General features: G+C 44.9%; 1 protein-coding gene across 6 annotated transcripts in view; it reads right to left on the bottom strand.

Moving 5' to 3' along the window:
* The window catches only part of SLC23A2 (solute carrier family 23 member 2), a 139303-nt gene that overhangs the window by 67209 nt on the left and 60549 nt on the right, over positions 1–11545 (bottom strand). For all 6 annotated transcript variants that reach the window (XM_037736914.1, XM_017524005.1, XM_017524007.2 and 3 more), the window contains one exon: positions 10403–10659. In XM_037736914.1, the coding sequence (XP_037592842.1) occupies positions 10403–10510 (108 nt within the window). In that variant the 5' untranslated portion in view covers positions 10511–10659. The remainder of the gene's footprint in view (positions 1–10402; positions 10660–11545) is intronic.

Here is an 11545-nt window from a genome sequence, read left to right as displayed (position 1 = left end):
AGGGCGGGTGCAGCGGCTCACACCTGTAATTCCAGCACTTTGGGAGGCCAAGATGGGTGGATCACTTGAGTTCAGGAGTTTGAGACCAACTTGGCCCACGTGGTGAAATCCGTCTCTACCAAAAAATACAAAAATTAACTGGGCATGGTGGTGCACACCTGTAGTTCCAGCTATTTCACAAGAATTGCTCGAACCCGGGAGGTGGAGGCTGCAGTGAGCCAAGATCATGCCACTGCACTCCAGCCTGGGGGTAACAAAGCAAGACTGTCTTAAAAAAAAAAAAAAAAAAAAAAACTCCAGGCGTGGTGGCTCACGCCTAGGATCCCAGCATTTTGGGAGGCCGAGGAAGGTGGATTGCTTGAGGTCAGGAGTTTGAGACCAGCCTGGCCAACGTGGTGAAACCCCATTAATTAATTATTAAAATTAATTAATAAAAAATTAATTTTTTTATTAAAAAAATTAATAAATTAAAATAAATTTTTAAAATACACACAAAAAAGTAAGAGATGGCCAAAATGCTGATTAACTTTGTAAGCCTGCTATAGTAAGAGATGGTGGCAAGAATTTCTTGCTATCTTTATTCATACCAAATTGTGTGCTTCCCCACTATTAGATGTGTACTTTCTATGCTAACATCTCTCCTTTCATTTAAAACTACCCCAACTCTGTTCAAATTAAAAGTATATTACAATATGATAGACTATCTGAAGCCTCAAAACCAGAGGAAAAAAATTAATTTTTAAGATAAAAATCTAGGGCTAAGTGTGGTGGCTCATGCCTGTAATCCCAGCACTTTGGGAGGCCAAGGTGGGAAGACTGCTTGAGCCCAGGAGTTTGAGACCAGCCTGGGCAACATAGTGAGACCCCATCTTGAAGGGAGGGAGGTAGGAAGGAGGGAGCTAATGAAAAGAATATCTTACCATGCACAAAACTCTTCATTTGCATTCCACAGTTTCGATGTTTCCATTTCAAAGCATATATTGGCATATTCCCTTTTTAACACTTTTTCCCCCCAGCTTACACATTTTAAAACAGAAAAAGCTGCTCATCTTGGTTGTTTCACTTCAAGCTCTTAAGAGCATCCCCTGCCCTAAATCATGGTCATTATGCAGTATATTAAAACTCTCATCTTACAGAAAGAGGAGAATTAAACCAATTCCCTCGGCCAACTCCAGGAAAGTCTCTCTTCATCCTCAGGCCCTTCTTGGAATCATATAGTCAATCCCAGGATCTATTATTCTTACAGAAAGAACATTTTCCCAGACAACTATTATTACCATCCAAGCGAGACTTTTCATTTTAAGATCTAAGTACTCCAAACTCTCTATTTAGCGATGTACAAAAAGGAAATTCACAGCACCTGGTGCTAAAGTCACAAGAACAAGGACGTGTTCTGGGCTTCCTTGCTTGGTTTTTAGAATGAAAAGTATTTGCACCAAAAAACCTTTTTGCTTTCTTTTCACTGCTGAAAATGGGCATATTCAAATCTGTCATCACACAGTCAGGGGTTCACAAAAACGAAGCAGCCATTAAATGGTTTTTTCACCCATTGGTGATGTACATCCCTACGTTCTTCTGCCAAGGTCACTTGTCTTAAAAGAGGGACAGGAGGAAGACGGAGGGAAGGGACACAGAAAAGGAAAGAAAGGAGCATGGGTCCCCGGTCCTGGTGGCTGCCCTCCTCTCCCTGCTGCAGGGCATCCTCACAACGCAAAGCTCTGAGCACCGCCACTCTGTCCCACTCACCTCCTGCCTGCTAGGCACACCCATCAGGTCACAGCCCCACGAGCCCCAGGTCTCCTTCTGCAGCTCCTTCCAGGAGTCTCTTCCAGGACAGAACCTCTCCCCTTCTTTTCAAAGCTCCTGGCCACACCTCCAGCCAACCCTTCCTCCACTGTGGCTCCTCCCTACTCTCCCTCCAGAGTCAGGGTTTCTGCTGACTTATTTTTCAACGCCTGGAATGGGTTTCTCTTTTAGAAAGGATTTGCTCCCACCCTCATCCAGCCCAAAAGCACAGAGGCCAGGTCTGCTGCAGGGCCTGGTGGCTTCTCCCACCTCCGCAGGGCAAGCACCCAGGCTGCAGCTGCTGTCAGCACGCCTGTCCCAGAGCCATCAGCTCCTGCCTGGCCTCCTACTTTTCCTCTTCAGCCTACCCCCCACTAGGCAGAGCATGTCACATCTCTGCTCAAAGGCCTCCAAAGGTTTGTCTCAGGCCAACATCCTGGTCAGGACTATAAGGCCTACAGAATCTCTGGTCAATGCCCACCCTGGCCAAGAGGCCTTTGTCCTTGAGGCCCACACACAGGCTTCCCACAACTCCTCCAGGACTTTACTCAAAGGCTGACTTCTTGGTGTAGCCTTTCCTGGCCACCTGAATTTTCAGCATCCATATCTCTCCCTTATTTTTTTCCCTAGTATTTGTCAATATCTAACATCTACACATTTGACTTATTCCTATTGTGGATTGCCTGTCTACCACACCAGAAAGGAAGCCCTGTGGCCAGGCAAAGTGGCTCCTGCCTGTAATCCCAGCACTTTGGGAGGCTGAGGCACGAGGATTGCTTGAGCTTAGGGGTTTGAGATCAGCCTGGGCAACACAGTAAGATCCCATCTCTAAAAAAAAAAAAAAAAAAAAAAAAAAAAAATTAAAAATCAGCAGAGCACAGTGGCATGTGCCTATATTCCAGCTACTCAGGAGGCTGAGCTGGGAGGATGGCTTAAACCCAGGAGGTTAAGTCTGCAGTGAGCTATGATGATGCCACCACACTTCAGCCTGGGTAATAGAGCAAGACTCTGTCTTAAAAAAAAAAAAAGGATGGAAGCTCAGGGATTGTTGTCTATTTGCTGCTGTTCTCTAGTAGAGCCCAGACCTACGAGTGGCACTCAGCTCCTATTTTCGAAAGGATAAAATAATGAATAGCTTGCAGGTCCTATATGATCACTGTCTGACCTCACATTCTATTTCTCACTATCCCCCTCCCTGATTTATATTTCTTCACAGAATTAGTGGCCAGCTGCCACAAGATTGATGTATTTGCTTGTTTCTTTACTATTTTTCTCCTCCTACCATCACTAGGAGGCCAATTCCAGGACAGCAGGAACTGGGCTTGTTCCACAGCTGTGTTAGCTGTGTTCTCAGAGCCTCACATGAAGCAGGTGCCCAATAACCATCTGCTGAATGGAAGAATTCCTTTCCTCCGAGCCTTCCAGGTCAGATCACTATCAGCTCGTACCTGGATGCACTAGCACCCTAACTTGCCTTCCTATCTCCAGACTCTTCCTGCCCCAGCACCCACTGCAGGAATTTCCTACCCAAAACGAGCAATTTTACTATGATCTCTCCTCAGCATCCCCACTGCTCATCTCCACCTCCACTGTACTCTGCGCTAAGCTTGCACTCACAGCAGGACACAGCCATGCCCACCCTCAGCTGAGAGGCCCTCAGTCTCCCTCCTCTTGACCTGTTATACCTAGACATTTTTTAGGAGTTCCATGTTATCTCCCTTGGGAACCTTCATTTGACCATCAAGGCCTACCCTACAACACAGCTGGGCAAGAGTCTCGCATGGACATCATCACAGCACCCATGCTGGATTCAAACCAGCTGGTGGTATGCTGGCTGTCTTGCCATGTCTCCCCCACTGGGCTATAAGCAGCTGGTCACTGGGTGTGTGCACCAGCCACATTAAGTCAGTGCAGGAACGTGAGGCTGTGGGCTTCCCATTACATGTTCTGAAGAATACACACGGGGGGGAGATGAAAAGTGGTAGGTTCTTATGAACACTCAGGAGTATCTCTCCCATTCTCTGCTAAGACTGAACCTCATAACGCTACTCCTCAGTCCAAGCTGTTAATATCTCCAGACAGAATAATCTACTCTTGATACCCAAATACTCTCATAAAAGCTGTTAAAAGAAATAAAAGCTTAAGGAAGCTTAAATGCTTTTCCTGACTCTGAATGATGACGTGCTGAAATGAGAGGCTGTATTGCAGCCAGGCCTGTGCTAACAGGAAGTTCTGGCTGTTAACTGGGCTTCCAGGTTCAGGTGGTTCCAGGACTGTGGAGCAAACACACAGCTTTTCACTGGTGGTGCTTCCTTCTGTACTTTGGGACCAATGTCCTTAGGGTATGACCAATGTCATTCATCAGGACTTTTTTGCCTTTTTTTGGGGGGGGGAGGGGTTCCTATTTCTTGCCATGGGCATTCACCCCTTTTAGACATTTCCTAGCTGGCTTTAAAACACAAGAATTTGCCTAACTAGATTCCTGTGGGATAAGAAGAAGATCTTTTGTTATGTTCCCCCTATTTGATATCAACTCTGACCACATGATCTAATTTCCTAGTCGACATTCTCTTTCCAATACGGATGTGTTCTTTTTCTTTGTAAAATGTTTGTGTGGGTATTTTGTTTTATTTTGTTCAAAGATTCAGGAAGCACTCATCCAAGACAGGATGCCTTAGAGAATCTCTAAAGATGAGATCCTTATCAGCCACACCCCCACGCCTGGTTCTCAGGAGCAGCCAGATCCGGTTACTGGTGCCCAACCGGGTGCTGCACTCCAGCACACCTCTCTCTAGATGCCTTAACAGCTGACAGCCTAAGGCCCAGCTTTGGATTCCAAGGCAAATGAAGAAATAAGAGCCAGCATTTCAGCCTCACAAGGCCCTAACCAGCAAGCAGAGATGGACTAACCACTAGCCGTGGGTAGCTATGGAGCGCCTGACTAGTGCAACAAATGAAGTGAATTTCAGGTTTAATTTAATAGCATTTAATTTAAATGTAAACAGCCACATGTGGCTAGCAGCCATGGTATTAGACAGCACAGATTCAGACAAAAAGATAAAGCCCAGGCTACCATGCTGGTTATTTGTCAACATTTACATTTGCAAAGGCCAGGATGAAACAAGGCACTAGTGGGCGGCAATGTCCTGGTGTAATCCTCCCAGTCACTCACATGTGGGTATCTCCAAAAGTGAGACCCTCGGCCCTGTCTTCCTCTGCCAGCTCTGCCTGGCAGCCAGCACCCTCTCCCACAGGTCAGCCACCACCCACATGAGCCGTCACAATGAGTCTTTACAGCTCTCCTGACCTCTGTGTGCTCCAAGTCCCACGCCCCCAGTGCTTGCAGGCTCTAGGAGCACAGCAGTTCAAATCCACAACTTCTCAGATAAAATCCATCATTTTCCATCTTCCCCACACTCCAAACTTACGGTTTTCCCTAGACTTCATATATTTCTCCAAAGCCGCCATTCATCTAATCAGGTTCTTATGTATAAAATCTTGATGGGAATCTGAAACGTCCCCATCTTTGGCCCTTAAAGTCTCCTATCATCTCTTCTTTCAGCCTCACCTCTGTTCTTACTATTCCCATGCCTTTGGTATCTCCCAGATGCACCAATTCTTCCTGTCTCAGCCCACTGCCCCTGCCTCCAACCAGCTGCCTCCACACTAATCCCATCCATCAGGCAGTGGGAAGTGGCCCACTGTAACTTAGCCCCCTCACCTCTTTCCTGACAATGGGCAAATCATTCAAAATGGTCTTCTACTTTAAAAGTTGACTTAGGGTAGCAATTTCACTGGTGATTAAATACGGGCAGTACTGTGTTCCTGTTATTAAATTTTCTTGCCTTTTTTTTTTTTTTTTGGAGACAATTCTTGCTCTGTCACTAAGGATGGCTGGCATGCAACGACACAATTACTAACTCACTATAGTATCAAACTTCTGGACTCAAGTAATCCTCCCAACCTCAGTCTCCCAAGTAGCTAGGACTGCAGGCACATACCACCACAACCAGCTAATTTTTGAATTTTTTTGTATAAATGAGGGTCTTTCTATGTTCCCATGGCTGGTCTTGAACTCCGGGCTGCAAGTGATCCTCTGGCTTTGGCCTCCCAGAGTGCTATTACAGACCTCAGCATCTTCACCCAGCCTGTACCTTTTTTTTTTTTTTTTTGAGATGGAGTCTCACTCTGTTGCCCAGGCTGGAGTGCAGTGCCGCAATCTCTGGTGACTATAACCCCCACCTCCTGGGTTCAAATAATTCTCCTGCCTCAGCCTCCCGAGTAGCCGGGACCGCAGGTGCATGCCACTACACTCAGCTAATTTTTTTGTATTTTTAGTAGAGATGGGGTTTTGCCATGTTGGTCAGGATGGTCTCAAACTTCTGACCTCATGATCTGCCTGCCTTGCCCTCCCAAAGTGCTGGGATTAGAGGCGTGAGCTACTGTGCCTGGCCGCCTATAACATATTTTCTAACAAAACTGTCCACAACCCAAAACTCCATCCCACAAACTATTCCTTTGTAAACATTATTTGAGGAGCTTTTGTTTTCGTGTTTTCCTTCTTTTGTGTAATTTTCTATTTTATCGTGAGCTTTGGGAGTTCAGACTAAGACCCAGTTTGGCATCCTGACTCCAAATCATCCTAGGAGCTCATGTTTGGACTCTCTGCCATCTCCATCTCTGCTATTTCTCTCCTTCCAGCAGCTCCAACCTATGATTCCAACTCTATTCCTACCCTTCGTAGTTCAATTTAGCATAACTTTAAAAACTATTTTCTTCCCCTTTTAACGCTTTCTTTTATAGCCCTAGACTGGGATAAAAATTCTATAACATCCATAATTAAATGGCTCTAGTGTTCAATCAACTTTAAAATTAACATCATATTTACACCCAGCTATGGCTTACGTCCACATTCCCAGCTCCCATGTTTTCACAGGGACTGCTACTTAGGTTGGATCTGGAAATTAATGCTTTGAGCAATATTCCTTCCCAACCCTGCCCTAAAAAATGTAACAAGGATAGAAGGAAAAAACCTCAAAATAGGCAAGCTGAAAAAGACAAACATTTCCATACACAAGAAACATGTACAGGCTTGGCACGGTGGCTCATGCCTGTAATCCCAACACTTTGAGGGGCTGAGGCAGGTGGATCACTTGATCTCAGAAGTTCCAGACTAGCCTGGCAACATGGAGAAATGCCATCTCTACAAAAAAAAAAAAAAAAAAAAAATTTAGCCAGGCCCACCCAGTAGCAGGTACCTGCAGTCCTAACTACTCAGGAGGCTGAGGTGGGAGGATGACCTGAGCCAAGGAGGTTGAGACTACAGTGAGCTTTGATCGCTCCACTGCACTCCAGCCTGGGCAACAGAATAAGACCCTGTGGCGGGGGGCGGGAGAAGGGAAAAAAACACTTATAGAAAAAATGCAGCTGACATTGGGACCTGCTGGGCTGAGCCTAGAAGTGCTGAGCCTGGAAGCCCTAAGCCAGGCAGCCTCAGCTCCAGCCTGGAAACAAGGTGGGGGCTGAACCAGACCTGGCAGGCTTCCTCACTCTTCCATGCCATGGTTGGCAGCCCTGGGGAAGATGACAAGGGCTCCACCATAGGACTGGATCCATAATGAGAAGACACAAACCCACAGGAGCACAGAGAAAGAGATGAAATTCCCAGAAGATTCCAGATGGAAAGAGAACAACTAGGTATAAGGTCTTTTAGGCTAACTGACAGTGCCATGGACACCATGTTAACGTCTGTGACCTGCAGATGAGTTCCAGATGAGTTCCTGGAAAATCTAAAGTAAGTGGAAGACCATGAAAAGATGAAGAAATGATCAACCCCTGTGGCCTTACTTAACTTTGAGACATTCTCTATTGTTCCTTATTCCCACCCTAATTGATAGGACTATTGGACTTTGTCACTGACCTTGGTCAACCTTCTGACTCCACACCCTACGACCCCCTCCCAGCTTGCAAAAAACCACCCTAAACTGTAACTTTCCACTGCCCACCCCAAACCTATAAAACCAACTCCTAACCCACAGCCCTTCGCTGATGCCCTTTTCTGCTTCAGCCCGCCTACACCAAGGTGAATAAACAGCCGTGTTGCTCACATAAAGCCTGTTTGGGGGGGATTTCTTCATTCAGCCCATGTGTTTTAACACTAAGGAGGGACTTCATAAGTACATCAGGGTTCCCAGTGATTTACACGAAGTCACATTTAAAAGAAACACATATAATAAGAAATTAAGGACCAAAAATAGGCAGAAATGAATCAAATAAAAATTTTAGAAGAGGTATAATCATTGCAATAAAAATTGGACACAAACACATGACTGTATACAAAAAAAAAAAAGAGTAAACCGGAAAATACTAGAGGATTCATCCAGAAGGCAACGCTGGAAGATACCCAAATCATTAGACAAAGCAGCTAGAGAAATGAGGACAGGCTGGAATGCTGGGGTGTGTCATTCATAGAAGTCCATGTAATAGTGGAGGGCAAACTACAATCATTTCCAGATGTACAAAGACTAAGATGGTGACCATCCACAGACTCTCAGTGTATCTTAAAAGGGAAGAAAAAGAACATAAGAAACAAAAGGGAATGAGGAAGCTGACAACAAACATAGATGAATTCAACTGCTAACTATAAAATATTACATGTTTAACCTAGAAAAAGTAAATCTTAAATTCTGGGCCATAATGACAGGGCAGGTGGTTGAGACATGCTCAAGTCCTTGTCCCCAACGTGAAGGGAAGAGAGAAATCAATCATCTCCTGGGCTATAGAGAGAATGAATCATCTCCTGAGCTATAAGGCAAAATAAAGCCACAAAAGAACCGGGCAACCCCCATGCACGAAACCTTCCCATTCACACTTCACGTTGATCTAATTTAATTTTGAACAACTGATTGACGCCTCTTCCCCTAGAAAACCTGTGTCAGCCTTAAGCCTTCAACAATGAAGAAAATCCAGTTTCAAAATTTTTCATTATAGGAAAAAAGGAAATGTTAATGCCAGTTGTAAAATTAATTAAACACCTCTCTGAGAATTAATACTATTTTAAAAATAACTAAATAAAGTGTGAATGAAAGTAGTCAATCAATGTGCTTAAAGATGCCACATTCAAGCCGGGCTTGGTGGCATGTACCCGTAATCCCAGCTACTAGAGAGTCTGAGTCAGATGGCTTGAGCCCTGCAATTCAAGGCTGCATTATGACTGCAACACTGCCCTCCAGCGTAGGCAAGCATGAGACTCAGTCTCTTTAAAAAAAATAATAAATCCTCCAAGGCAGGAGGATTGCTTGAGCTCAAGCTCTTAAGTTCAAGACCAGCCTGGGCAACATAGGGAGACCCTGCCTCTACAAAAATAATAAAAAGTAGCTGAGCATGGTGGCAGGCATCTGTGGTCCCAGCTACTTGGGAGGTTGTCATGGAAGGATTGCCTGAACCCAGGTCAAGGCTACAGTGAGCCTTAATTGTGCCACTGCACTTCAGCCTGGGGGACACAGTGAGACCTAGTCTTAAAAAATAATCCTGACACCTCTGTAGATGCATCTGCCCTCAAAGTCTTACTGTTGAGTCCCTTTATCATCAGGCCATGGGGCATGCCAATAGTTTCAGATGCAACATTAATAAGAATAACTAATCTGGAAACCAGACGTGGTGGCTCATGCTTATAATCCCAGTGCTTTAGAAGGCTGAGGCAGGAGGATCACTTCAGCCCAGGAGTTCAAGACCAGCCTATGCAACATAATAAGACCCCCATCTCTACGAAAAGAAGAAAAAATTAGCCAGCTGTAGTAGACTACAGGCTGCACACACTGGTAGTCTCAGCTACTCAGGAGACTGTGATGGGAAGACAGTTTAAGCCTGGGAAGTCAAGGCTGCAATGAGCTTTAAGGACACCACTGCACCCCTGCCTAGGCAACAGAACAAGACCTTGTCTCGAAAAAAGAGAGGAAGAAATCCTCGAACACTATGCTTCCCATTAGCCCCATCTCCAGTATTAAGAGGAAAACGTCTTGAGGCAAGACCTCTCTAAAGAGCATTTTTCAGTTTTTAAACCAACACTTTATAGGCAACTTTATACAAATCAAGTCATCATTCCCACATCTGGGATAAAAATGTTCTTACTGAATATAATGAATGTGTGTAATCAGCTTTGTCTGACTGCTATCACTTATTGAGATAAAACTACCTCTATGCCGGACACTGCTGCCATAACACACATGGACAGCGAGGTTCCAAGCAGTAAGTCATTCATCCTCCCACCTTGCAATGTGTGTGATGTTGGGTTGCACATTATTTCCTAAGAGTACATTTTTGAAGATAAAACTAAGCCTTCAACATCCTCCAAGACACAGTAAGCACTGGGCTAGATTTAAAATGTTAACAGCAATGCATGCTTCCTTCCTGGAGTTAATCCCAGCAGATGACTCCAGGCTGAGAGCACAGCTAATACCCAAGAGTTAGCCGAAAGACTATTTCACGTATAAAGTATTTGGTTTGCAAATGCCTTAACCTTCCCTGAAAACATGAGTTTTAAAGCCAATTCTATGTTGATTTCATCTGGAAACTACTTTCAAGAGATTCAAGAAAGGAAGACTGGGAATACGATTACCGGAAGAGTGAAGAAAGCGGGGTGCTTTGCCTCGTCTTCGTATTTGCCTTCCGTTGAACCTCCAGCCTCCATTGATTTGGATGTGGTGTTCTTACCAATACCCATCATTAAGACAAACGAGTAGTTCGCACAGCCGTTGGAGAGCAACTGGAAGTGAAGGCTTATTCAAGCAATGAGCCCAGGATCAGCTGGTTCTTCTAGTGCCTGGAGCCGATTCTCAGGCAGAGATGGGGCCCGCAAACGGCATCTCTTAGCACCTAGAAAAGAAGAGCACAGCCAAATTACCCCAAAGCACAAAAACAATACAGGCCATGCGGTCAGAGTTTCTTGCACAGAAAGAAAGTCATACTACACATTATACCCAAGCATCCAAAAAATACTTTACCTAATTACAGTTTTCAGGCACCTACCCCTTCTTCACTTAATAGTCAACCACTGATTCTGAATTGGCTGCTAGAGAGGGGGACCACCAAATCGAATTATCAAAAATATCACAGTACTAGGGAGAAAAAAAATAGCTAAGGTACTTCTTTGATATGCATATTGTTTCTATCCCATAACCCAGCATTACCTAATAGAACTTTCTGCAATAAGGGAGCTATCATATATATCTGTCCTGTCCAACAGAGTCACGTGGCTACTGAGAACCTGAAATGTGCCTAGCGAAAATGAGAAACTGAATTTTAATCGAATCCAATTTTAATCGAAATCTAAATAGCTACTTGTAGTTTGTGGCTACTATACTGGACAATGCAGATACAGCCAATTAACCATGATTAGACAGGCATTAAGATAATTCTAAATTCCCTACATGTGCCCAATTAAAAGCAGGGGAAGATACTCAAAACCAGTGAAAAGAGGAAGCTGCCAGGCACAGTGGCTCATGCCTGTAATCCCAACACTCTGGGAGGCTGAGGGGGGCAGATCACCTGAGGTCAGGAGTTCGAGACCAGCCTAGCCAACATAGAGAAACCCCGTGTCTCCTAAAAATGCACAAATTAGCTGGGCATGGTGACAGGCGCCTGTAATCCCAGCTACTCAGGATGCTGAGGCAGGAGAACTGGTTGAACCTGGCAGGCAGAGGTCTCAGCGAGCCACTGCACTCCAGTCTGGGCAACAAGAATGAAACTCTGTCTCAAAAAG

This window comes from Cebus imitator, unplaced genomic scaffold (assembly GCF_001604975.1).
Source record: "Cebus imitator isolate Cc_AM_T3 unplaced genomic scaffold, Cebus_imitator-1.0 Scaffold31, whole genome shotgun sequence".
Taxonomy (NCBI): Eukaryota; Metazoa; Chordata; class Mammalia; order Primates; family Cebidae; genus Cebus; species Cebus imitator.
The sequence above is the reverse complement of the archived record's forward strand: the minus strand, read 5'-3'. Positions and strand labels throughout refer to the sequence as shown.